Source organism: Triturus cristatus, chromosome 8 (genome assembly GCF_964204655.1).
Source record: "Triturus cristatus chromosome 8, aTriCri1.1, whole genome shotgun sequence".
NCBI lineage: Eukaryota > Metazoa > Chordata > Amphibia > Caudata > Salamandridae > Triturus > Triturus cristatus.
In genome coordinates this window covers 450,338,922-450,366,765 of record NC_140591.1, presented here as the reverse complement: position 1 = coordinate 450,366,765, position 27,844 = coordinate 450,338,922, and the positions used below count along the sequence as shown (strand labels likewise).

General features: G+C 49.0%; 1 protein-coding gene across 1 annotated transcript in view; it reads left to right on the top strand.

Annotated features, from left to right (window-relative positions):
- Positions 1-27,844, top strand: part of LOC146802293 (E3 ubiquitin-protein ligase TRIM39-like) — a 116,052-nt gene that overhangs the window by 47,088 nt on the left and 41,120 nt on the right. Inside the window, exon 4 of the mRNA XM_085621862.1 lies at positions 27,080-27,102. Within this exon, the coding sequence (XP_085477988.1) occupies positions 27,080-27,102 (23 nt within the window). The remainder of the gene's footprint in view (positions 1-27,079; positions 27,103-27,844) is intronic.

Genomic DNA, 27,844 nt, shown 5'->3' with positions numbered 1-27,844 from the left:
GCTGCCATCGCAGCCGAGGTAATGTGGCCCCCAGGGCAGGAGAGGGCCGCCGGAACTCAGCGAAGGCCTCGTTAGGCCTGAAGCCTAAAGTGGTGACACAGGCCTGGAAGCCAAGGCCTGTGTCACCTGACGGATGCGGACTGCCAAACGCCGCCCCCGCTGCTGTGCCATTCGTCCGTCGGGCCGCGCCCCCTGGAAGCCGCGACGGGATTGGTTGTCGGGACCAGGCCCGAGAAGAGGGACGAGGGGCCGGGGAGAAGAGGAGCTGTGGCCCGGGGGTCTCTCCGTGCACTGAGGAGAGCCCCCGGTGCGGCCGAGGTCGTCTGGAGCCTTGCGGGCTCTGTGTCGCCGCCCCGGGTCCCAGGAGGGGGCCTGGGTGAAGAGGGAAGAAGCGCTGATGTGGTCGGGGCTCTCCTACGCTGAAGAGAGCCCCGCGTTTGTAGCGGAGAGGCGGAAGGAGGGGCCCGAGGCGCATGGTCGGCGCCTGCCCCACCGCCCGGGTGAAGACGTCAGGAGCCCTCCAGAGTGCCGGTGGGTGGAGCCTTGGTCCGCGCTTGCTGGGGGAGGCCTCGGGGCAGGATATCGATGCTCGCCTCCCCCCCCCCCCCCGGGACCGCCCGAGTGTGAGTGTTCCTCAGCTGCCCCACTTGACAGCGGGCAGCTGCATCGGGCCCCCAGAATTGCTGTAAAGCACCTGGAGGGCCAGCTCCCCCCACTGACAGGGCCACAGGGCCCCGGGGACTATACAGCAACGCCGCTGTGGCGGGTTGCTGCAACGAAGGGGGCCTATCTAGGAGCGGGGGATTAAGAGGGCGACGGGGCACATTGTCGGTGCCCGCCCCCCCCCCTTGGTTTTTCTTGCACCAGTGTGACTGTCTAACGGCGGGACCCAAGAAGAAAGGACCCGGGGGAATACCCCCCCAAGGAAGGCTCCCGGCCAGGACAAGAGGTGGCGCTTGGATCCCTGATATGCTGAAGCGCTGTAAGAGCTGGCTAGGTGTCATGCTCCAAGGGCTTGTTAGGCTGAATGCTCCCAGTGAGGGCCAAATCTGAAGCGCCATGGATTTGCCAGAGGTAGCACTATGCTATAAGGCCATATTTAAAGCGCTATGGTAAATGCTGGTTGTGCAGCGCTATTGATGTGCTATGTTCAGCGCTATGTCCAATAGCTATGTTTTGAAGCGCTTCCGCCTTGCTAGTTGCGGCGCTATGTTGGAGGCTATGTGCAGCGCTATGTTTATGTGCTATGCTCTGAGCGCTAATGCCTTGCTGTGTGCAGCGCTATGGTAGATGCACTGTTTTCACGCGCGATTGCATTGTTAGGTGCAGCGCTATGTTAGAGGCCCTGACTTGAAGCGCCAGTCAATTGTTATGTGCAGCACTGTGTTTAAAGGCTAGGTTGTGATGTGAATGAACTGCCTATTTTGATTCCTACCTCAGGGGACCTTCAGGTTGTTAAGGGATATGGTCAGGTCATGATGTGTTTTATTACAGGTGCTCCGGTCTAACGCCTAAGGTTATGCCCTGAGTTGACTTTATTGCAGGTTGCAGCTAATGGACTTACTTTTACTATCTTCTAAATCGCAATGATTCCGGCAGGGGCCCGATTGGCCCTGCCCTGTACATAATTCCCCCCCTGTAAATGTTAACCGAGCGCCAGTTGGCACGGTACAGAGATTGCCTATTGACACCTTGTGGTTTTGGACAATACAAAAGTTCTTTTTACCTAAACTGGTGTGGTGTCTCTTTTTGTAGTGTGCCTTGTGTGTCGCCTGTGTGTACTGCGTGGATGCTTTGCACATTTCCTCCGGAATTTGGCCCGCCCGCTCTGCACCACGCTACCCGTTTCCAACATGCAAAAACTAAGAAAAAACAAGCACCGACAAAGGCAAAAGGCTACCAGCCAACGCCGGACCTACTAATTTTTCCAATGCCTGCTACTGAGTGATACAGGTCTAAGAGTATCTTTATTCAGCCTTGTGCTACTGCCTTTGTCTCCGGACACCAATCAGCCTCCATAATGAAGCCAATCTGTAACAGGCCAAATTGCGAAAAATAAACTTTCCAACTAATAAATATTGGAATTAGCCAAAGGGAGACCTCACTTCTTGGCCTGTATGATACGCAACATGCTATTGATTGCTGCGCGGGTCTCCAACACTGGTGACTTCCATAATGGGGTATGTGTGAGTCCGGGTTCACCAGAGGAGCAATGCCGAACGATAGGAGGAAAAGGAAACGGGGAATAACAAAGCATCAATCAAACACAGAAACGTTGGAAATGCAACAGGTCTCGCCTTTGTTTAAGTTAAAGCTATTTGCTTTGCTAATGGTATTCTATTTTAGTGTATGTGATATGTTGTGCCTTTATGTTGGTTGAATTGTAATTGCTATGTGTGTAGTAGTTTAACGCATAGCGTTAGAAGGAGAAGAGCAGTGTTTAAGATTTGGGACGGAGAGTATAGTATGAGGGTAATGAAGTATAGTGAGGAGGAGAGTAGCATGAGGCAGAAGAAAGGGGAGTGGGGAGAGTAGTATGAGGGAGAAGGAAGAAAGCATGGGTGCTTTAATCCACTGAGTGATTAGACGTGCCTTGGACCACTGCTACTCCATGCTAGTGAGCTCCACAGGCACTTATCGTGGTTGGGTCTATACTCCCTGTTCCTGTGGGCTGTTCCTCTCCTGGTGCACAACACCTATATCTGCAGTGATGATGATCTCACATCTATATGTGCAGTGATAGTGATTTGACACCTATATGTGAAGTAATGGTGATCTTACACCTGTATATGTAGTGATACTGATTTTACACTAATATCTCCAGTGATAGAGATTGCACACCTATATCTGCAGTGATAGTGATGTTATACCTATATTTGCAGTGATCGTGATATCACACCAATATCTGCAGTGATGGAGATGTCACAGTAATATTTACAGTGATAGAGATCTCCCACCTATATGTGCAGTGATAGTGATTTCATACCTATATCTGTAGTGAGGGTGATCTTACATCTATATTTGAATTAATAATGATGCAACGCCTATATCTGCAGTGTTAGTGATCTCACAGTTATATCTGCAGTAATAGTGATGTCACACCTATTTCTGCAGTGATAGAGATCTTACACCTATATCTGCAGTGATGGTGATCTCACATCTATATCTGCAGTGATAGTGATTTTACACCTATATCTGCAGTGATAGTGATCTCACACCTATATCTGCAGTGATAGTGATTTCACACCTATATCTGCAGTGTTAGTGATCTCACACCTGTATCTGCAGTGATAGAGATCTTACACCAATTTCTAAAGTGATAGTGAGTTCACACCTACATCTGCAGTGTTAGTGATCTCACAGTTATATCTGCAGTGATAGTGATCTCACACCTATTTCTGCAGTGATAGAGATCTTACACCTATATCTACAGTGATAGTGATCTCAGAACTATATCTACAGTTATGGTGACTTCACACTAATATGTACAGTGATACAAATCTCACACCTATATCTGCAATGATTGTGATATCACACCTATATCTGTAGTGATGGTGATCTCATATGTATATCTGAAGTAATGGTGATCTCATACTAATATCTGCAGTGATAGTGATTTCACACCTATATCTGCAGTGATAGTGAGCTCACACCTATATGTGCCCTAATAGTGATTTTACACCTATATCTGTTATAATACTGATCTCACACCTATATCTGCAGTGATAGTGATTTCACACCTATATCTGCAGTGATAGTAAGCTCACACCTATATTTGCACTAATAGTGATTTTACACCTATATCTGTTATAATACTGATCTCACACCTATATCTGCATTGATAGTGATTTCACACCTATATCTGCAGTGATAGTGAGCTCACACCTATATTTGCACTAATAGTGATTTTACACCTATATCTGTTATAATACTGATCTCACACCTATACCTGCTTTGATAGTGATTTCACACCAATATCTGCAGTGATGGTGTACACCGTATGCTCTTATGAAACACCTATTTCATGAGCGATAAATGTCCAGCTGAGTGCCCCTCTAATGTTCATAGACGGTCTGCACAAACGTTGGAGCAATTGTCTCACAGAAATGCACAGACATGCATGCCATCAAGGGGTCAACTTCCACTGAACCTTAGTATTTCCAATTAAGCAAATATAGAATAACCTATTTAATGTAGTGTTCTTACACCATACATTTTATATCAACGTAAATACCACTGGTGCCTGTTAGTCCACTCAGTGACACCAATGTCATCAGTCACTGGGTTGAAGTGCTGAGGGGTCCATGTTGGTTTTCATACCTGTGCCCTGTAGGAGGCGCTATACTGGCACATACATCCACCTGCATCAAGTGAATGATTTGAGTGATCCATAGAAGGTTCGTTATTAAAGCCAATATTCAGGAAGCGACTTTGGATTTGTTGTTTTTTATGTTCACTGTATTTTTCATGTACTGCTGTGAGGGAAGAATTACATTACATCCAGCAGGAAGAAACTGAAACAAACTACTAAGAAAAATGTTCTGCTATAACTTTTGTTTACTTTTCCTGGGAAAACAGGATTATTTTCAGGTCTTTCTGTAATCTTACTGTCTTTAACTCTTAATTTCCTTTTGACAGGGCCTTGCATTCCCTTTTGTTGTAGTGGGAGAGCAACAGGATACACCGCTATTCATTTATGAAAAGTGATTTGGTGGTATCACCTTCAATCCCTGATGACTGTCCACCCATCCATACAGGAAATATAGTCCAAATTATTGCATGTTGTATGCAAGTCAAACACAATAATTTGTTTAAGTGTGTGGGCACATATAAAATAGTTAATAAACAAGTTAAAAAACAAAAAAAATGAAATTAAAAGCAGCGACCCAAACGTGTAAAGTAAAACAAAGTGCACCTGGCAACTGATGAACTATTGTGAGCGCAAAATAAACGAGTCAGTTTTGCAATCCGAAAGTCCAGCCGATACCACGCACTGCCATCATTAATCTTAATGTAAACGCTGCGGTGCGGCGTCTGGCGAGTTAACTAACACCAGCCCACCCTTCGGCCGGAGGTGAAATGTCAGAAAGGCCTCCGGGCCTGGTCTTTCTCTGGACAGGGAGACTATGGATGCCCCGACCTTCCCTCGGCAAGTCTTTCAACGCCAGGGAAGCATGCTACTCATTTCAGTGCCCCATTATCAATGAGCAGGGCAAGCCGCCACTCCCAGCCTCCATCCCCACAGTGAACACCGACCCCCCTGCCTCTGAAACACTGAGGGCTGCACACCGACCCCCCTGTCTCTGAAACACTGCACTGGGTGCACACCGACCCCCCTGCCTCTGAAACACTGCACTGGGTGCACCGACCCCCCTGCCTCTGAAACACTGAGGGGTGCACACCGACCCCCCTGCCTCTGAAACACTGCACTGGGTGCACACCGACCCCCTGCCTCTGAAACACTGAGGGGTGCACACCGACCCCCCCTGCCTCTGAAACACTGCACTGGGTGCACACCGACCCCCCTGCCTCTGAAACACTGCACTGGGTGCACACCGACCCCCCTGGCTCTGAAACACCGAGGGGTGCACACCGACCCCCCTGCCTCTGAAACACTGCACTGGGTGCACACCGCCCCCCCCCCGCCTCTGAAACACTGCACTGGGGGCACACCAACCCCCTGCCTCTGAAACACTGCACTGGGTGCACACCGACCCCCCTGCCTCTGAAACACTGAGGGGTGCACACCGACCCCCCCTGCCTCTGAAACACTGCACTGGGTGCACACCGACCCCCCTGCCTCTGAAACACTGAGGGGTGCACACCGACCCCCCGGCCTCTAAAACACTGAGGGGTGCACACCGACCCTCCTGCCTCTGAAACACTGCACTGGGTGCACACCGACCCCCCCCTGCCTCTGAAACACTGCACTGGGTGCACCGAGCTCCCCTGCCTCTGAAACACTGAGGGGTGCACACCGACCCCTCTGCCTCTGAAACACTGCACTGGGTGCACACCGACCCCCCTGCCTCTGAAACACTGCACTGGGTGCACCGAGCTCCCCTGCCTCTGAAACACTGAGGGGTGCACACCGACCCCCCTGCCTCTGAAACACTGCACTGGGTGCACCGACCCCCCCTGCCTCTGAAACACTGAGGGGTGCACACCGACCCCCTGCCTCTGAAACACTGCTCTGGGTGCACACCGACCCCCCTGCCTCTGAAACACTGAGGGGTGCACACCGACCCCCCTGCCTCAGAAACACTGCACTGGGTGCACACCGACCCCCTTGCCTCTGAAACACTGAGGGGTGCACACCGACACCCCTGCCTCTGAAACACTGAGGGGTGCACACCGACCCCCCTGCTTCTGAAACACTGCACTGGGTGCACACCGACCCCCCTGCCTCTGAAACACTGCAGTGGGTGCACACCGACCCCCCTGCCTCTGAAACACTGCAGTGGGTGCACACCGACGCCCTTGCCTCTGAAACACTGCACTGGGTGCACACCGACCCCCGCCTCTGAAACACTGCACTGGCTGCACACCGACCCCCCTGCCTCTGAAACACTGCAGTGGGTGCACACCGACCCCCCTGCCTCTGAAACACTGAGGGGTGCACACCGACCCCCCTGCCTCTGAAACACTGCACTGGGTGCACACCGACCCCCCTGCCTCTGAAACACTGCACTGGGTGAACACCAACCCCCCTGCCTCTGAAACACTGCAGTGGGGGCACACCGACCCCCCTGCCTCTGAAACACTGAGGGGTGCACACCGACCCCCCTGCCTCTGAAACACTGAGGGGTGTACACCGACCCCCCCTGCCTCTGAAACACTGCACTGGGTGCACACCGACCCCCCTGCCTCTGAAACACTGAGGGGTGCACACCGACCCCCCTGCCTCTGAAACACTGCACTGGGTGCACACCGACCCCCCTGCCTCTGAAATACTGAGGGGTGCACACCGACCCCCCTGCCTCTGAAACACTGCACTGGGTGCACACTGACCCCCCTGCCTCTGAAACACTGAGGGGTGCACACCGACCCCCCTGCCTCTGAAACACTGTACTGGGTGCACACTGACCCCCCCTGCCTCTGAAACACTGAGGGGTGCACACCGACCCCCCTGCCTCTGAAACACTGCACTGGGTGCACACCGACCCCCCTGCCTCTGAAACACTGCAGTGGGTGCACACCGACCCCCCTGCCTCTGAAACACTGAGGGGTGCACACCGACCCCCCTGCCTCTGAAACACTGAGGGGTGCACACCGACCCCCCTGCCTCTGAAACACTGCACTGGGTGCACACCGACCCCCCTAGCTCAGAAACACTGAGGGGTGCACACCGACCCCCCTGCCTCTGAAACACTGCACTGGGTGCACACCGACCCCCCTGCCTCTGAAACACTGAGGGGTGCACACCGACCCCCCTGCCTCTGAAACACTGCACTGGGTGCACACCGACCCCCCTGCCTCTGAAACACTGCACTGGGTGCACCGACCCCCTGCTCTTCAGCTGTTCTCTCTCGCACACGCACACATCTTCCACAGCATCTCACGCGCACACACACACACACCTCTGTATGGCATCAATTACAGCTCTGCATCACACACACTCACTTCTCTGAACAGCATTACACTCACAATCACACCTCTGCAGAGCCTTACTTCTAGACATATACATAAACACACACCTTAATTATCTGGGAATAAGCCCCCCCCCGTGTTAAAGATTGAAATCTCTCCGTCAGCGGCATGTGTGAAATGCAAATCGGTAACAGCAGGATGCCCAAGTACCGAAACCAAGTGTAGGTTGCATCTAGAAAGTAAAATAAGAATTTAAACACGCTGTTTAATTTACTATAGTTAGGCAGTGCAAGAAAGGATTTGAAGACCGCATCGTGAGTTAGCGCAAAAGCATTACAAACCGCTTTTGTGACGTGAAGTTTATTGTTCTGTTTTTGCAGACCGCATCGGTAGAACTCAAATTAAATGTAATTGTTTTAAAAATTGTATTTCCAGCAAAGCATTTCCACACCGCATCGGTGTTTAGCGCATAAGCATTTACAGACCGAATTGTTAACGTGAAGTTTGTTGTTCACAATTTCCACCCCGCCTCGGGGAACAGCCATATTGCTCATGTGAAATTTGTCGTTCAGTATTTCCACACCGCAAGCAGGTCTCCATTTTCAGACTAGTAGTGATTATATAAGTAAAAGGTCTTTAGCAACCAGTTCCTCCGACACTGATGCAACACTAAACTGTTAGTATACCAATACAGGCTGATTGCTACAAATGTATCTACAAATAATTTCATAATTTAAGAATTGTTATAGTTTTAAATACTTGTTGGAACAATATTGCGTGGCTTTAAATAGGATGTATAAGTGGAGATGCTCTCTTCACAACATCGAAGCACTGTTACTTTTACACTTTTCATGTAAAAGCACTTGCAAATCAAGACTAGGTTGTACTATACTCATAACATATGGTACCACCATTTCCCATCTGTTTGACAATACTGTTTCTATGCAGGCATTTAAACACCGCATATGGAGAACATAAATAAAAGCGATATAGCATTTTCACACCGCAGCAAATGTAAATGTCAAGGTACTTATAGAGTGCACTGTCACCAGACGGCCACCTTGCGGTGTCGCCTTTGTGGTTTCCTGGCGCTGATACTCATACCGCTGTGGAACCCCTCCTGGCTTTCCCTGTGAAGTGTCCACTCCTGGGCACCCCCAGGGTGAAGCCAGGCATCCTTAGCACTGTTGGGGCCGGTGTGGCGGCTAAGCAAGCTATTGCCCAGAGTTGCAGCGTGGGGTCCGTGATTAGAATACGCACCGAGGCGAGAATAGACCGGTCCAAGGAAATTGAGCCCGAGCCCCGCCGAGGTGGGAATTGAACCCTGGTCCCTGCCCAGAACTCTGCTTCAGGGTCTGCCACTCAAACCATTGAGCCACACTCCTCCAGCAAGGAATCGAGCGTTAGCGTAGAAGCACCCATTTTCAGAACGCATGCGGAGGGATGGGAGGGGAGGTAGCGCTAAAGTTAATTGTTCTACATTTAAGCACTGCATCAGGAGAGTAAGTGACACAACAAATAAAAAAAAGTGTGAGCACAACACACATACATTTGAAACAGCAATGCAGAAACAGCTACCAGTGGAATACACCGAAACTCAATGCATCAAAAAATCGGTTAAACATAACAACAATGGGAGCACAAAAACACGTACAATTAACACTGTAATAAAATACCTGGTAACAAGAGCAAACAACCCAAAAAAGTAGATGCATCAAACACAGCAATCCAAAGTATGCAAACCACGGGAAAAAGAAGAAATTCCAAGGTAAACACTTCATTCCACGTGGAGCATGTTTACTGTACTTAGTCAGTGCTGCATAGGCGTTCCCCCAAAAATAGAGGCTGATCTACAAAGCACATTAGCCTGTCACAGCGAAAAAATGCAAACAGACAAGCCAATAAACCAATTACAAGCAAAGAGGTAGAGTAGGTGGAGTTTGCCTAGATATATAGATTACTTTAAGGCTCGGAGAGACAGCACATGCGCTGCCTAGGCGAGACCTAAAAAAAAGGGAAAATAAGCAGAAATAAGGCACAAAAGAGCAGAGATGCAGAAAAGTGCAGAAAGGTGGCAGTGGCAGGCCTCACTTAATGGTGGAGCTTCAAGGGTGGGAGAGCAATTTAATTGACAATGATTTAAAACTAGATTTTCTCGGCACCTTAAACGGCAACCAAATTCCTCACGCATATGGCTTAGGGTGGCCATTCGCTGTCACTTTAACAGTGATGCTCTGATCAAATATGTTGATTAGTTTACAGCCAAGAAGCTTCCTGAGAAGTAGCTCCATGTAGAGGGCATTAGATGAGGGTGACAGAGAACATTCAGGACATCCCTCCAAGGGTGATAGAGAGCATCCCTCCAAGGGCAACAGAGAGAATCCCTCCGAGGGTGACAGGGAGCATCCCTCCGAGGGTGACAGAGAGCATCCCTCCGAGGGTGACAGAGAGCATCCCTCCGAGGGTGACAGAGAGCATCCCTCCGAGGGCGACGGAGAGTATCCCTTCCAGGGTGACACAGACCTCCAAGGGTGACAGGGAGCATCCCTCCGAGGTTGACAGAGAGCATCCCTCCGAAGGCAACAGAGAGTATCCCTACGAGGGTGACACAGACCTCCAAGGGTGACAGGGAGCATCCCTCTGAGGGTGACACGATCATCCCTCCCAGGGGAACAGAGAGCATCCCTCTGAGGGTGACAGAGAGAATCCCTTCCAGGGTAACAGAGAGCATCCTTTTTAGGGTGACAGAGAGCATCCCTTTTAGGATGACAGAGAGCATCCCTTTTAGGGTGACAGAAAGCATCCCTTTTAGGGTGACAGAGAGCATCTCTCTAAGGGCAAAAGAGAGTATCCCTTCCAGGGTAACGGAGAGCATCCCTTTTAGGGTGACTGAGAGCATCCTTCTCAGGGTAACAGATAGCATCCTTTTTAGGGTGACAGAGGGCAACCCTCCCAGGGTGACAGAAAGCATCACTTTTAGGGTGACAGAGAGCATCTCTCTGAGGGCAAAATAGAGCATCCCTCCAGAGGGAGACAGAGAGCATCCCTCTGAGGGCGACAGAGCATCCCTCCGAGGGTGACGGACAGCATCCCTCCAAGGGTGGCAGTGAGCATCCCTCCGAGGGCAACAGGGAGCATCCCTCCGAGGGTGGCAGAGAGCATCCCACTCTGGTTCCACAGCCAGTTCTGGAACAGTGTAAGTTGAAGTAGTTTATAATGACCATGACCTGTCAATGTTGCTATAAACATGTAATTTACCAGTTAATCTAAACACATGCGCAAATGCCATTTCTGCTTCTAGGAAAATGATAGATAGTAAACATATGCTTCCCCGGGTGACGAATGTGGGAATCAAGCCCACCACCAATGTAGATAATGTTTGGCGTATAGTTTTGTGTCAGTGTTGAGATGTGAAATGGGACGAGTAAGACCCACAGTCCAAGGGGGCTCATCCTTCTTACAAGAGAGGACCACTCTTGCCTCCTGCTAGAATGATGGACCCTGACCCGTTGATATGACCTCGCGACTCATTTTAGGATGCTGTACCGTGACCTTTTGGAGTAACCTCTCTTGTAATTACAGGAAGATGACTCCCGAGATGTTAATGAACCTCTTGTGTCAGTCAAGGACGATGGCCCATGACCTGTTGATGAACCTCAAAGGGTCCTATGCGTTTGGTTTGTCTGATGATAGTGGTCCTTTGCTTGCTACCACCCACTAAGGCAGTAACTCTACTAATTTCAATAGACCAGGCTTCTCCAACGAGTAGCTTGTGCGCTACTGGTATCTCTCCAGATACCTGCAAGTAGCTCTCGTGTGCAGCCAGCCTACTAAATTAGACGTTTTTGCTTGGTTGAATTAATATATGTTCACTAAAATTCTGAAGCGTGTATTTGAGATGAATATGTATTTAGTTTCAGAACTCATGAACTGATGTTTAGAGGAAAAAAAGATTTCCAAAATATATTTAAAGCTGTTATTTGAGTGATAAATCCTACAGCTTTGGAGAGACGTATTATTAATATTATTACCCTGGGCTGGGGGCATTGCACCTGTGGCCGTCATGTACTACTCATGCAGCTTTGGAGAGACGTATTATTAATATTATTACCCTGGGCTGGGGGCATTGCAACTATGGCCGTCATGTATTACTCATGCACCTTTGGAGAGACGTATTATTAATATTATTACCATGGGCCGGGGTTATTGCAGCCGTGGCCGTCATGTATTACTCATGCAGCTTTGGATAGACGGATTATTAATATTATTACGCTGGGCTGGGGGCATTGCACCTGTGGCCGTCATGTATTACTCATGCAGCTTTGGATAGACGGATTATTAATATTATTACCCTGGGCTGGGGGCATTGCACCTGTGGCCGTCATGTATTACTCATGCACCTTTGGAGAGACGTATTATTAATATTATTACCATGGGTCGGGGGCATTGCAGCCGTGGCCGTCATGTATTACTCATGCAGCTTTGGAGAGACGTATTATTAATATTATTACCCTGGGCTGGGGGCATTGCAGCCGTGGCCGTCATGTATTACTCATGCAGCTTTGGAGAGACGTATTATTAATATTATTACCCTGGGCCAGGGGCATTGCACCTATGACTGTCATGTATTGCTTATGCAGCTTTGGAGAGACGTATAATTAATATTATTACCATGAGCCGGGGGCATCGCACCTATGGCTGTCATGTATTACTCATGCAGCTTTGGAGAGACATATTGTTAATGTTATTACCGTGGGCTAGTGGCATTGCACCTGTGGCTGTCATGTATTACTCATGCAGCTTTGGAGAGACGTATTATTAATATTGTTACCATTAGCCGGGGGCATTGCACCTATGGCTGTCATATATTACTCATGCAGCTTTGGAGAGACGTATTATTAATATTATTACTATGGACCAGTACCTCTTCTGCTCGTACCTCCTCCTCCTGGGCACACTTCTAGTACCTCTTCTTCTCATACCTCCTCCTAGGGACACTTCCAGTACCTCATCTGCTTGTACCTCCTCCTGGGGACACTTCCAGTAACTCTTCTGCTCATTCCTCCTTCTGCAGGGCACTCTTCTAGTACTGCCTCAGCTCTTAACAACTCCTTCAAAACACTCTTCTGACAATCCTTCTGTTCGTACTTCTTCTTCTGAACAACACTGTTCTAATACCTCTTCTTCTTATACCTCTTCCTGGGCACACTTCCAGTACCTCTTCTGCTTGTACCTCCTCCTCCTGGGCACACTTCCAGTACCTCTTCTGCTTGTACCTCCTCCTCTTGGGCACACTTCCAGTACCTCTTCTGCTCGTACCTCCTCCTCTTGGGCACACTTCCCGTACCTCTTCTGGTCGTACCTCCTCCTGGGCACACTTCCAGTACCTATTCTAGGTGTACCTCCACCTCCTGGGCACCCTTCCAGTACCTCTTCTTCTCATACCTCCTCCTGGGCACCCTTCCAGTACCTCTTCTGCTCGTACCTCCTCCTGGGCACACTTCCAGTACCTCTTATGCTCGTACCTCCACCTCCTGGGCACACTTCCCGTACCTCTTCTGCTCGTACCTCCTCCTGGGCACACTTCCAGTACCTCTTCTTCTCATACCTCCTCCTGGGCACCCTTCCAGTACCTCTTCTGCTCGTACCTCCTCCTGGGCACACTTCTAGTACCTCTTATGCTCGTACCTCCTCCTCCTGGGCACACTTCCAGTACCTCTTCTGCTCGGTGAGTTGGCCTCTTCCACCGGGGTAGAGGCAGCTCCTTCAGCAGGGTTAGGATCCAAGTCCCTTGCCCGCTCCTTACTCACCAGTCAGAAGGGCTGATGATTTCACATTCCAGGCTTCTCTCTTGGGGGTTGTAATCACCAACCACCTTTCTCCAGCAGACAGCTCCTCTATTCTGTTGGTAGCCACAGCTCTCCTTGCAGGGTTTTTTCCAGGTTCCCCTCACCTGTAAGGAAGCGGCAGTCAGGGATCCAGGATCTGGAACTGAAATATGTATCTCCATCTTGATACCGGTCAAAGAGACTCCTGGCACAGTGACCTGGGTTTCTTACTAGTATTTGTCCTAGTTTTTTAGATGTAGATACAAATTCGAGAGCTTTATCTCTGGAGCTTGTTCCAGGCAGTTCTGACACTTTATTTATTAGCACGGACTTGTCAGGTTAAAGTCTTTGTTACTCAATCTTGGCAGGAAGAGAGAGCGGAGCTGGGTGTGCCGTGACTGAGGAATCTGAGGCAAAGGCTCAGAAGAGAGGCCTTCCCTCCCGGCTGCTGCACAGAACTGCATTAACTCTTCTGGGGATGATGGATGCAGGAAATGGGCAGCGAATGTCCTTCAGAGCATCATTTGTCTTCCACATTCCTTTCCGTTCACAAAAGTCTAGTCCGCCTCTAAAACCTGAAGAAGGTTTCCACAATCTACATCCCTACCTGGCAGGTCCCTCCATCCTCCATCATATGTACTATTCACACAGAGGGGATTCAAAATGGACTCCTGCCCCCATAAATGAAATCACAATAGACACACTCCATGCTCACCCTAACCCCCATACATACCACAAATGTAACATCCACTCTCTCCGTTGGTGTCTAGGCGCTATAGATTACAGCATGTAGCTAAATTGTAACATAGATCATAGTGAATGAGACCCCATTAGGACGACACACATCACTGCAGAAGTCCAAATACCTCTATTCAGAGCGTGAAAGACAGAGTGTTCATGGGAAAAAACCAACTTCCATTTGCCGCTCTAACTGTGCTCTCAGTGTATGTGATATCACCTGTAGGTCTTGTAAAATGTTTCCTTGACGGGTGGAAATCATTCATGATTTATAATATTATGTGAAGTTCTCCATGTGCTCGGACATGTGACACAGATTAGAATATAATAGACAATGTAGTGTCATGTGACCCCATTCAAAATATCACAGACTATGTCATGTGGCCTCATTCAGTAAATCCTACACTGCACTGCTTCATGTGATAACATTCATAATATCACAGATTGTGTCATGTGACTTGTTTTAGACTAGCAGACTGTGTCATATAAACTCATTCATCTCACCCACTGCTATGTCATGTGACCAGGGACGTTGATTCTAGGAGTGGGCGGAAAACTCCGCTTTTTTGGCACTGTTTTGCCACATTCTGTGCTCTGCTTGGAGCACGGAGTTTGGCAAAAACTTTGCCTGCCGCGGGCAGAGCAGAGTTTGGTGTCCACCCTACCAACACTGCTCAGAAATAAATCTGTCCCAAGTATGCGTGTGGGAAAACTAGCTGCTTACATGGGCATTATGGGCTTTTTGCATCTCTGAAAAGCCCGAAAGCTGTAAAATGCCTGCCCACATCCGTGCCCACACTTTCCAGTTGGAATTTGAAAACTATGCCCTTCACCACCCTTTAACGTCCCCTTTCATTCTGGCGACAAAGCTGAATTCAGAATATAAAACGTCTGCTTCCACCAGTAACACTGAAGACGGTGCGGAAGTACGGCAGGATTTGCTGTTGCTGTTGTTACAGTGTTACAGAGTTGTTACAGAGTGCCACAGCTGTTGGCCTGAGACTGGTTCAATTTCTCTTAATGAATAGGTAAGTGGTCCCCGCTTCCTCCTGATGCAATGCCCCTATAGGCCGCTACTTGCTCACGAAGGGTGCTTCGTATTTTTTTTTATTATCTGCTGGTAAATATTATGCATAGTTTACACAGCATGTCGCAACTTGGAAAATAACATCAGAGCATTGGAATTCTCTATAGGAGGGTGACACAGGCAGCGGGCGTGTGCCGAATAGGTGCAGGACTTTCCCTCTTGCAAATCCTGCTCGTTGTACAGTGGTAACTTTTTACTGTATGAAACCGTTGGTGCCACCAGTAATCCGTGTATACCAGGAGACTCCAACCTTTTCTGTAGAGAGAGCTACTTCTGATCAGTAAAATCATTGTGAGCTACTAAAGGCCGAGCAACAGGTGCATTGTTCCCAGAGTTCCCCCAAGCACCACCTAATAAAGTACTACTTGCAAGTGGTCCCTCAGCACAAACCAGAGCCAGGAACCGATTTTACACCTCTCTCATTATTTTATTACAATTTAGAATGCTTCCAGCTTTAGGCGCCATCAATAGGCCACAGTCGATAGGAGTTTAAGTCATTTGCCCAGAATCAGAGGATGTGGAGCCTACGCCAATACTCAAACCTGGATCCCCAGCTTCGAAGTCAGCAGCTCTGGCCCTTACACCACACCCTCTAAGTCATTCAAATTCAATGAAAAGAAATGTAAAATAATGTTCCTGGCTCCGTTTTGTGGCCAGGAATGACTCAGATTACTTTATGTATTTAAAAATAAAAGATCCCTGTGAAACGCTGCTTTAATTTACATGATCAGGCCTCGAAAAATTTTAAAAAATGCAGGTCTAGTGACTTGAATACTCTACTGAGAGTCTAGAGTGCAGCTAATAATTAAACAACACACACACACTGCAGCTGGCGCGTGGGGGTTTCCGAGATGGGATCTTGCGAGAGGGATGGGATACGAACACCCGAAACAACACTGTATGCTCACGTTTCCAGTTATCTCGAGACACAGAGTTGTGAACATGCACCACCCGCTTCCCACCAGTCAGCCTGCACTGCCAAAAGAACAAGTATTTAAGTGACCTTTCCTGAGATGACAGTATCATTTTTCTTTTAGTTTTATATAGCGCAAACTCGGCCCGAAGGTCTCGGAGCTCTTTACATGAGCACCAGTTGCGTTACAGACGAACACATTCATATTGTTAGGCATGGAGAGATTAACTGATTTGCCCAGAATCATAGACTGTAGAGCATCCCTGTTGAGACACAAACCCGGTTCCCCAGCTTCGAGGTTGACCGCTCTGGCTGTTAAGCCACATCCTGTCTCCTAATTATATCACACACCGGAATTGAATTGTGAACCTGCCACTATAGTTTAACCTGTTAACCGCGGCGTAAAATCCACCGCAGTGCGGGCGTTTCCGTGCGTGGGAAGGACCGCGTCGGCCAACGGACGTGCGCAGCACTACGGGGGTAGTGCTCGCGACGGCCGTTGGCCGACGAACGCAGCGAACGGGTTAAGATGTGGGAACTGGAGCTGGTTCCAGGGTCGTGCAAGTGACGTCTAATATAAAAGCTATTAGCTAACGGGTGCTGTTGTTGGTTATTAATTTTGGAAAGCACCTAGAAGGTCATGCTGTAGGGGGCTGAAGGGGAACCCCCCATCATGTCACTTGACCCTGAAGAGAAGGGCACACTGCACTGACGGAAACTCACCAGCACAAACATGCACACAAAAGGGCTTTTTTAAGTGTAATAATGTTTACATTAGACTTTTAGTTACCTGAATTCAACGATAAGCAACAAGCGGAGGGGCTGCAAGCGTGTCAAGCTATATCAGGTCCAGAGAATGGCTTGGTGTAGCGGGGGCTCAGCCAGCTTCTGAAGCAGCTGATGCACTTCTGTTTCTAGAGAAAGCTTCACATCCACAGGTGCCGCTCTAGCAAAGCAAAGAGAACTATTGATGGACGGAATGAAGAACAAATCAAAACATTCACCCCCAGTCAAGAGATCTGGGTTAAATCCATCATTCTGTTGCTAAGAGGACCTGGCTTGGCAGTTCAGGCTGGACTGTTCCCATGAGGCACAGGTTCAAGACTGATTTGCATATGGCTGGGTTCAAACTGGAACGGCATGGTAAGCAAAAAAAGATGGATTTATGCCCAGATCTCTGTACAGGGGTGAATGTATGACATTGTTCTGCATTCGGTCCATCAACTGTTGTTTTTGCATTTGTCACCCCGAGTGGGAAGGGTATGCCCAGACGTGGGTCTCGTGCTCTCCATGCCCCTGGAATCAAGCTATCCTGGTTGAAGAGGGGTAAAACCTCGAAACCTGTCCTAGGATGCTTGTTTGCAGTCCAGGGAGGACCTGGCTTGGCAGTTCAGGCTGGACTGTTCCCATGAGGCACAGGGTCAAGACTGATTTGCATATGGCTGTGTTCAAACTGGAACGGCATGTTGAGCAAAAAAAGATGGATTTATGCCCAGATCTCTGTACTGGGGTGAATGTATGACATTGTTCTGCCTTCGGTCCATCAACTGTTGTTTTTGTACTAGCAAAGCAGCTGATGCACTTCTGTTTCTAGAGAAAGCTTCACATCCAAGGGGCCGCACTAACAAAGCAGCTGATGCACTCCTGTTTCTAGAGAAAGCTTCACATACAAGGGGCCGCACTAGCAAAGCAGCTGATGCACTCCTGTTTCTAGAGAAAGCTTCACATCCACTGGCGCCGCACTAGCAAAGCAGCTGATGCACTTCTGTTTCCAGAGAAAGCTTCTCATCCACAGGCGCCGCACTAGCACAGCAGCTGATGCACTTCTGTTTCCAGAGAAAGCTTCACATCCACAGGCGACGCACTAGCAAAGCAGCTGATACACTTCTGTTTCTAGCGAAAGCTTCACAACCACAGGCGCCGCACTAGCAATGCAGCTGATGCACTTCTGTTTCTAGAGAAAGCTTCAAATCCACAGGCGTCGCACTAGCAAAGCAGCTGATGCACTTCTGTTTCTAGAGAAAGCTTCACATCCAAGGGGCCGCACTAACAAAGCAGCTGATGCACTCCTGTTTCTAGAGAAAGCTTCACATCCACTGGCGCCGCACTAGCAAAGCAGCTGATGCACTTCTGTTTCTAGCGAAAGCTTCACATCCACTTGCGCTGCACTAGCAAAGCAGCTGATGCACTCCTGTTTCTAGAGAAAGCTTCACATCCACAGGCGCCGCACTAACAAAGCAGCTGATGCACTTCTGTTTCTAGAGATAGCTTCACATCCACAGGCGCCGCACTAGCAAAGCAGCTGATGCACTTCTGTTTCTAGAGAAAGCTTCACATCCACAGGCTCCGCACTAGCAAAGCAGCTGATGCACTTCTGTTTCCAGAGAAAGCTTCACATCCACAGGCACCGCACTAACAAAGCAGCTAATGCACTTCTGTTTCTAGAGAAAGCTTCACATCCACAGTCGCCGCACTAACAAAGCAGCTGATGCACTTCTGTTTCTAGAGAAAGCTTCTCATCCACAGGCGCCGCTCTAGCAAAGCAGCTGATGCACTTCTGTTTCTAGAGAAAGCTTCACATCCACAGGCCCCGCACTAGCAATGCAGCTGATGCACTTCTGTTTCTAGAGAAAGCTTCACATCCACAGGCGCTGCACAAGAAAAGCAGCTGATGCACTTCTGTTTCTAGGGAAAGCTTCACATCCAAGGGGCCGCACTAACAAAGCAGCTGATGCACTCCTGTTTCTAGAGAAAGCTTCACATACAAGGGGCCGCACTAGCAAAGCAGCTGATGCACTCCTGTTTCTAGAGAAAGCTTCACATCCACTGGCGCCGCACTAGCAAAGCAGCTGATGCACTTCTGTTTCCAGAGAAAGCTTCTCATCCACAGGCGCCGCACTAGCACAGCAGCTGATGCACTTCTGTTTCCAGAGAAAGCTTCACATCCACAGGCGACGCACTAGCAAAGCAGCTGATACACTTCTGTTTCTAGCGAAAGCTTCACAACCACAGGCGCCGCACTAGCAATGCAGCTGATGCACTTCTGTTTCTAGAGAAAGCTTCAAATCCACAGGCGTCGCACTAGCAAAGCAGCTGATGCACTTCTGTTTCTAGAGAAAGCTTCACATCCAAGGGGCCGCACTAACAAAGCAGCTGATGCACTCCTGTTTCTAGAGAAAGCTTCACATCCACTGGCGCCGCACTAGCAAAGCAGCTGATGCACTTCTGTTTCTAGCGAAAGCTTCACATCCACTTGCGCTGCACTAGCAAAGCAGCTGATGCACTCCTGTTTCTAGAGAAAGCTTCACATCCACAGGCGCCGCACTAACAAAGCAGCTGATGCACTTCTGTTTCTAGAGATAGCTTCACATCCACAGGCGCCGCACTAGCAAAGCAGCTGATGCACTTCTGTTTCTAGAGAAAGCTTCACATCCACAGGCTCCGCACTAGCAAAGCAGCTGATGCACTTCTGTTTCCAGAGAAAGCTTCACATCCACAGGCACCGCACTAACAAAGCAGCTAATGCACTTCTGTTTCTAGAGAAAGCTTCACATCCACAGTCGCCGCACTAACAAAGCAGCTGATGCACTTCTGTTTCTAGAGAAAGCTTCTCATCCACAGGCGCCGCTCTAGCAAAGCAGCTGATGCACTTCTGTTTCTAGAGAAAGCTTCACATCCACAGGCCCCGCACTAGCAATGCAGCTGATGCACTTCTGTTTCTAGAGAAAGCTTCACATCCACAGGCGCTGCACAAGAAAAGCAGCTGATGCACTTCTGTTTCTAGAGAAAGCTTCATATCCACAGGCGCCGCACTAGCAATGCAGCTGATGCACTCCTGTTTCCAGAGAATGCTTCACATCCACAGGCGCCGCACTAGCAAAGCAGCTGATGCACTTCTGTTTCTAGAGAAAGCTTCACATCCACAGGCGCCGCACTAGCAAAGCAGCTGATGCACCTCTGTTTCTAGAGAAAGCTTCACATCCACAGGCCCCGCACTAGCAAAGCAGCTGATGCACTTCTGTTTCTAGAGAAAGCTTCTCATCCGCAGGCGCCGCACTAGCAAAGCAGCTGATGCACTTCTGTTTCTAGAGAAAGCTTCACATCCAAGGGGCCGCACTAACAAAGCAGCTGATGCACTCCTGTTTCTAGAGAAAGCTTCACATCCACTGGCGCCGCACTAGCAAAGCAGCTGATGCACTTCTGTTTCCAGAGAAAGCTTCACATCCACACGCGCCGCACTAGCAAAGCAGCTGATGCACTTCTGTTTCTAGTGAAAGCTTCACATCCACAGGTGCCGCAATAGCAAAGCAGCTGATGCACTTCTGTTTCCAGAGAAAGCTTCACATCCACAGGCGGCGCACTAGCAAAGCAGCTGATGCACTTCTGTTTCCAGGGAAAGCTTCACATCCACAGGCACCGCACTAACAAAGCAGCTGATGCACTTCTGTTTCTAGAGAAAGCTTCACATCCACAGTCGCCGCACTAACAAAGCAGCTGATGCACTTCTGTTTCTAGAGAAAGCTTCTCATCCACAGGCGCCGCTCTAGCAAAGTAGCTGATGCACTTCTGTTTCTAGAGAAAGCTTCACATCCACAGGCCCCGCACTAGCAATGCAGCTGATGCACTTCTGTTTCTAGAGAAAGCTTCACATCCACAGGCGCTGCACTAGCAAAGCAGCTGATGCACTTCTGTTTCTAGAGAAAGCTTCATATCCACAGGCGCCGCACTAGCAATGCAGCTGATGCACTCCTGTTTCCAGAGAATGCTTCACATCCACAGGCGCCGCACTAGCAAAGCAGCTGATGCACTTCTGTTTCTAGAGAAAGCTTCACATCCACAGGCTCCGCACTAGCAAAGCAGCTGATGCACCTCTGTTTCTACAGAAAGCTTCACATCCACAGGCCCCGCACTAGCAAAGCAGCTGATGCACTTCTGTTTCTAGAGAAAGCTTCTCATCCGCAGGCGCCGCACTAGCAAAGCAGCTGATGCACTTCTGTTTCTAGAGAAAGCTTCTCATCCGCAGGCGCCGCACTAGCAAAGCAGCTGATGCACTTCTGTTTCCAGAGAAAGCTTCACATCCACACGCGCCGCACTAGCAAAGCAGCTGATGCACTTCTGTTTCTAGAGAAAGCTTCACATCCACAGGTGCCGTAATAGCAAAGCAGCTGATGCACTTCTGTTTCCAGGGAAAGCTTCACATCCACAGGCGTCGCAGTAGCAAAGCAGCTGATGCACTTCTGTTTCTAGAGAAAGCTTCACATCCACAGGCGGTGCACTAGCAAAGCAGCTGATGCACTTCTGTTTCTAGAGAAAGCTTCACATCCACAGGCGCTGCACTAACAAAGCAGCTGATGCACTTCTGTTTCTAGCGAAAGCTTCACATCCACAGGCGCCGCACTAGCAAAGCAGCTGATGCACTTCTGTTTCCAGAGAAAGCTTCACATCCACAGGCGCCGCACCAGCAATGCAGCTGATGCACTTCTGTTTCTAGAGAATGCTTCACATTCACAGGCGCCGCACTAGCAAAGCAGCTGATGCACTTCTGTTTCTAGAGAAAGCTTCACATCCACAGGCGCCACACCAGCAAAGCAGCTGATGCACTTCTGTTTCTAGAGAAAGCTTCAAATCCACAGGCGCCGCACTAGCAAAGCAGCTGATGCACTTCTGTTTCTAGAGAAAGCCTCAAATCCACAGGCGCCGCACTAGCAAAGCAGCTGATGCACTTCTGTTTCCAGAGAAAGCTTTACATCCACAGGTGCCGCACTAGCAAAGCAGCTGATGCACTTCTGTTTCCAGAGAAAGCTTCACATCCACAGGCGGCGCACTAGCAATGCAGCTGATGCACTTCTGTTTCTGGAGTGAGCTGCACATCCACAGGCGCCGCACTAGCAAAACAGCTGATGCACTTCTGTTTCAAGAGAAAGCTTCACATCCACAGGCGCCGCACTAGCAATGCAGCTGATGCACTTCTGTTTCTAGAGAAAGCTTCACATCCACAGGCGCCGCACTAGCAAAGCAGCAGATCCACTTCTGTTTCTAGAGAAAGCTTCACACCCACAGGCGCCGCACTAGCAAAGCAGCTGATGCACTTCTGTTTCTAGAGAAAGCTTCACATCCACAGGCACCGCACTAGCAAAGCAGCTGATGCACTTCTGTTTCTAGAGAAAGCTTCACATCCACAGGCACCGCATTAGCAAAGCAGCTGATGCACTTCTGTTTCTAGAGAAAGCTTCACATCCACAAATGCCGCACTAGCAAAGCAGCTGATGCACTTCTGCTTCTAGAGAAAGCTTCACATCCATAGGCACCGCGCTAGCAAAGCAGCTGATGCACTTCTGCTTCTAGAGAAGACAGAGTCACTGCACGCAGGGGCTGGCAGAGGCAGTGTACGCACATCCCGCCTTATATATGAGCCAATGGGAAGCGGACAACATCAATCAATCAATCAATCAATCAATGGAATTTGTATAGTGCACTACTTACCCGTGAGGGTCTCAAGGCGCTGAAGGGAGGGGCGAACCGCTACTGCTCGAAGAGCCAGGTCTTGAGATGTCTTCTGAAGGTGAGCAGGTCCTGGGTCTGCCGTAGGTGGGTGGGGAGGGTGTTCCATGTCTTGGCGGCGAGGTAGGAGAATGATCTGCCGCCGGTGGTCTTTCGTTGGATGTGGGGGACAGCAGCAAGGGCGAGGTTTGCTGAGCGGAGCTGGTGGGTGGGGGTGTAGAAGTTGAGTCTGTCGTTCAGGTAGGCTGGTCCGGTGTTGTGGAGTGCTTTGTGTGCGTGGGGGAGGAGTTTGAAGGTGATCCTCTTGTCGACGGGGAGCCAGTGCAGGTCTTTCAGGTGGGGGGTGATGTGGCTGCGTCGGGGTACGTCGAGGATCAGACGTGTAGAGGCGTTTTGGATGCGTTGTAGTCGATGCAGGTGTTTGGCTGGGATTCCTGCGTAGAGTGCGTTGCCGTAGTCCAGCCTGCTGCTGACGAGGGCCTGTGTAACAGTTTTCCTTGTTTCGGACGGGATCCACTTGTAGATCCTGCGGAGCATGTGGAGGGTGTTGTAGCAGGAGGAGGAGACGGCGTTGATCTGCTTCGACATGGAGAGGGAGGAGTCGAGGACGAATCCGAGGTTGCGTGCGTGGTCGGTAGGTGTGGGTGCCGTTCCCTGCGTTGTAGGCCACCACGAGTCGCCCCAGGCCGAGGGGGTGGAACCGAGGATGAGGACCTCCGTCTTGTCTGAGTTCAGTTTCAGACGGCTGCTCTGCATCCATTTGGCGACGGCCTTCATTCCCTCGTGGAGGTTCGTTTTGGCCGTGTGCGGGTCCTTGGTGAGGGAGGAGATGATCTGGGTGTCGTCGGCGTAGGAGGTGATGTTGAGGTTGTGCTGGCGGGTTACTTGTGCGAGGGGGGCCATGTAGATGTTGAACAGCGTCAGGCTGAGTGATGATCCCTGGGGTACGCCACAGATGATGTTGGTGACTTCGGATAGGAAGGGTGGGAGTCGGACTCTCTGGGTTCTGTCGGAGAGGAAGGATGTGGTCCAGTTGAGGGCTTTCTCATGGATCCCGGCTTCTTGAAGGCGTGTTTTTAGGGTGCGATGGCAGACCGTGTCGAAGGCGGCCGAAAGGTCCAGGAGGATGAGGGCTGAAGTTTCGCCATTGTCGAGTTGTCGCCTGATGTCTTCTGTGGCAGCGATGAGGGCTGTTTCCGTGCTGTGGTTTCGTCTGAACCCGGACTGGGACGGGTCCAGGATGTTGTTGTCTTCGAGGTGGCGGGTTAGTTGCGCGTTGACGATTTTCTCGATGACCTTCGTCGGGAACGGGAGGAGGGAGATGGGTCGGAAGTTCTTGAGGTCCTTGGGGTCCGCCTTGGGCTTCTTGAGGAGGGCGTTGATTTCGGCGTGCTTCCAGCTGTCCGGGAATGTGGCTGTCTCGAAGGAGGCGTTGATGACCTTCCGTAGTTGGGGTGCAATGGTTGCGTCGGCTTTGTTGAACACGTGGTGAGGGCAAGGGTCCGGTGATCCAGAGTGGATGGAGTTCATGACCTTGCGTGTTTCTTCGTCGTTGACGTTGGTCCAGGAGGTCAGGTGGTTGGTCCAGGTGGTGTTCGCGGGTGAGGAGTCTGGCACGGTCGGGTTGATCGGGATGTTGATGTCTGTTATTTTCTGGTGGAAGAAGGTTGCCAGAGCGTTGCACAGTTCTTGTGAGGGCGGGACGGCATTGATTTTGACCTTGGGGTTGGAGAGATCCTTCACGATGCTGAAGAGCTCATTGCTGTCGTGTGTGTTGTTGTCCAGTCTGGACTGGAAGCGCACCAGTTACTGATGGTGGGCAGTCTAACACTGCTCATGCAGGACTGACATCACTCGCTTTGCTCCACCACTCCCCAGTGATGCTTAATAGCCAATGGGAGCAGTTGGTGTGTGCGAAAGTGGGCAGGAATGGATAAGAGGCCAAAAGTGTGGTTCAGGCTGCGAGGTACTGACAGGTTGTCGGTGATCTACCAATAGCTCGTAATCGACTGGTTGCAGACCCCTGCTTCAAATGTTTCTGGATTTTCTCCCCATAATTCTAGACAGTAATTTCATTGAAAATTAGCCAACGTACGACCACAGGACACTTGCTTAATATTAAACATTTATCATCCTGAAGTCCTACTGTAATGAACCAACATAGGGCTATGGGACGCTTGCTTATTATTCTGAAATGTTATCATCCTGAAGTTGTACTGTATTACTGTTTTAGTGCCGCTTGGCCTTCTTAGATCGTCTCTGGGGTTGCATGGTACACTTAAGTGATGTAGTCTACATTTTACCAATCAGAAAATGTATATTTTTGTGCCTCACTCATCTGACTTCCTGTTGTGATTTTATTTTTCACTCCTCTTTTGTTTATCTCTCGACACCCTTTAATTTCATGGCCCGTTTTCATGATCTTTTTATACCATATCCTGAACATCTTTTCAGGTATCTCTTATGTCTGTTTACCAGGTTAATTTTTTGTCCTGTAAAACATCTTGTGAAAACATTAATCCTGTAAAATAGTTTATTACCATATCTGTTACTTACTCGAATCGCTTCTCGCCCTCGTCTTTGCTACTTCCTGGGCTAGGCATGATGATGAGGCGGTAACAGTAGAGCGACTGAAGGAAAGGCAGCAAGGGATAGAAAATGACCCATCACTGCGTGGCTCCATAATAAAGTCATGCTGCGATTGGCCATGTCCTTCTGTAAAGCCAAACCTGCTGCCTCCGAGACTAGGCCTACTCTTCGCCTCTTGAGCCAATCCAGAATCTGTTTCACAGCGTAAGAGCAGCGTCGGGATTGGTTGGAGCAGGCAAAGTCAGATCTCCTTTGGAGACCGGGTCGCTACGGATATGATCCCTTGCTCACTAACATTGTGCGTGTAGGAGAGGCCTTATGTGCGCATGCGGGGTTGGTCATAGGAAGACATCCATCCATCCTGACATGCGCACTTACACATCTTTAGACCCAGAGACTCTTCCGGTGCTGTCTATAATGATGCCACGCCCCCGCCCACTCATAAATTGAAAGTCTGCTGCTTGCAATGTGCAGCCGGCCCACCGCTGTAATATAAGCACCGCGACTGGGAATATAAACTGTCTAAATGCATACTAGGGTCTGTATCTTGCCACAGTTACCCCCTATGCCAAACATTGCCTCCAGTCTGCCAGTAGCAGTGGTTTTCACAGTTGCCTGTTCATGCCTACAGTTGCCTCCAGTGTCCCAGTGGCAGTAGTTTTCACAGGTACCTGTCCATACCAGCAATTGCCTCCAGTATTCCAGCAGTAGAATTTTTCCATAGGTCCCTTTATATGCCACAAATTTCCTTCAGTATGTAAGGGCCAATGGCAGACTAGCAAGCATTACACCATATTCTCACTCACATTTACTCATTCATTCATTCTCACTCAGTCTACCTCACTCTCACTCATTCTTACTCTGACTCCAACATACTTACTCATACTCACTTGCTCTAACTCTGTCATTCTCACACACTCTGTATCACTCATTCTCTCTCCTTCATTCACACTCACACTCACTCCAACTCTTACTCACTCATACATTTTCACTTGTGCACTCACTCTTATTGTTGCACATTCTGACTCACTCATACTCACTGACACTCATCCTCACTTATTCTCACTCACTCCCTTTTAGTGGCTCTCACACACTACCTGTCACTGACACTCACTGTTACTTACACACACTAATGCTCACACGTACAAACACATTCACAAACACACAAACACACTCCGATCCCCAAGCTTGTACCCTACATACATTTAAAAGCATTTTTTTATTTAAGACATCTGCTACAGAAGTTATCATTCTAGATCCTCGTGCCCCATTTTTTATTACACTAACAGTGAATAATAATCTATCATTCACTATTAGTGTAATATAAAATTGGCTGAAAACGAAGGCGGAGCACGGCTCCCTTCAGGATAACCTGCCTGTGTGTTCTTGGTACTCATTTTACTACCTCTGAAGCCAGAGGTCGCACAAGCAGTGTCAGGGGTCACAAGGGGCAAGCCAGGAGTCACAGGTGCGACCCCTGCCAATCCCTAAATGATGCCCATGCTTGTGACCCTGTTGAGAACATTATACAATGAGTCAAGTGACTCCATTCAGAATAACAGAATGTGCTGTGTTTTGTGACTCCATTCAGAATGACACTGTGCTATGTCATTACCATTCCAAATATCAGTTTCTGTTATATCTTGTGACCTCATTCTGAATATCACATTTTGTTCTTAGTCAGGCAATACCCCAGAATGTGCTGTGTCATGTGACCCCAGTTACTGTTTTCTAACCATAGATAGTTAAGTATTTCACTCCTAAAAATACTGCCATAACTTTAACATCTCCTGTGGAAACTGATTTCACTGTGTTTGTTTCCCTGTTTTGCAGGATGTCAGAAGCACCCTAAGCAGGTAAGGCTGGTTTATAATCCTCCTATCAGTGTGTAAGGAGCAGGTCTCAATGTTGCAGTGTGTAAACACCACTACTGAGCTCACACAAAGTGTTAGAAAATTTTCAGATCCTCGTAAAATCAATTTACATTCTTAAAAATCTTACGTCCTCAGAAACCTCCCCTGCGTCATCAGGAAACTCTCTTAAATTTTCATAAATCCCTGCAACTTTTCAGCAAACTCTTTTGAGTCTTGAAATAATTGCTACAGAAATAAGCTGCTGTCCTCACAAAACATATTTGTATCTTTAAAGCCTAACTGAAGTCGTACGAAAACTACCCTGAACATACAGAAAAAGCAAGCCCATTCTGGAAAAGTCCCCCTAGGTTTTCCTCAATTCAGAGTTGTGCATAAACTAAGACATAATTTCCTAACTATAGAGACACATATTGTGGCTATGCTCACAACAAGTGCCGATCCAATTTTCAGCACTATTGCTAAGGATGTTAGATCATACACATATATCTTCATGTGGGGTAGAGGTGCTACCATGGTATGGCAGACACCCTGGCACCTAGGGAGTTCACCTGCTTAGGACAATGTCCTTGGCAACAATTATACAAAATAATAAGTACTAGAGCACACATAGAAATTCCATTTAATAAATAAAGTAGTCCTAATATGAAGTCCATCAAATGTGTTGTTCTTTTTTGTGAAGTAATTTTATTCCATTTGTAGTTTCCACAATGTTCGGTTTATATAT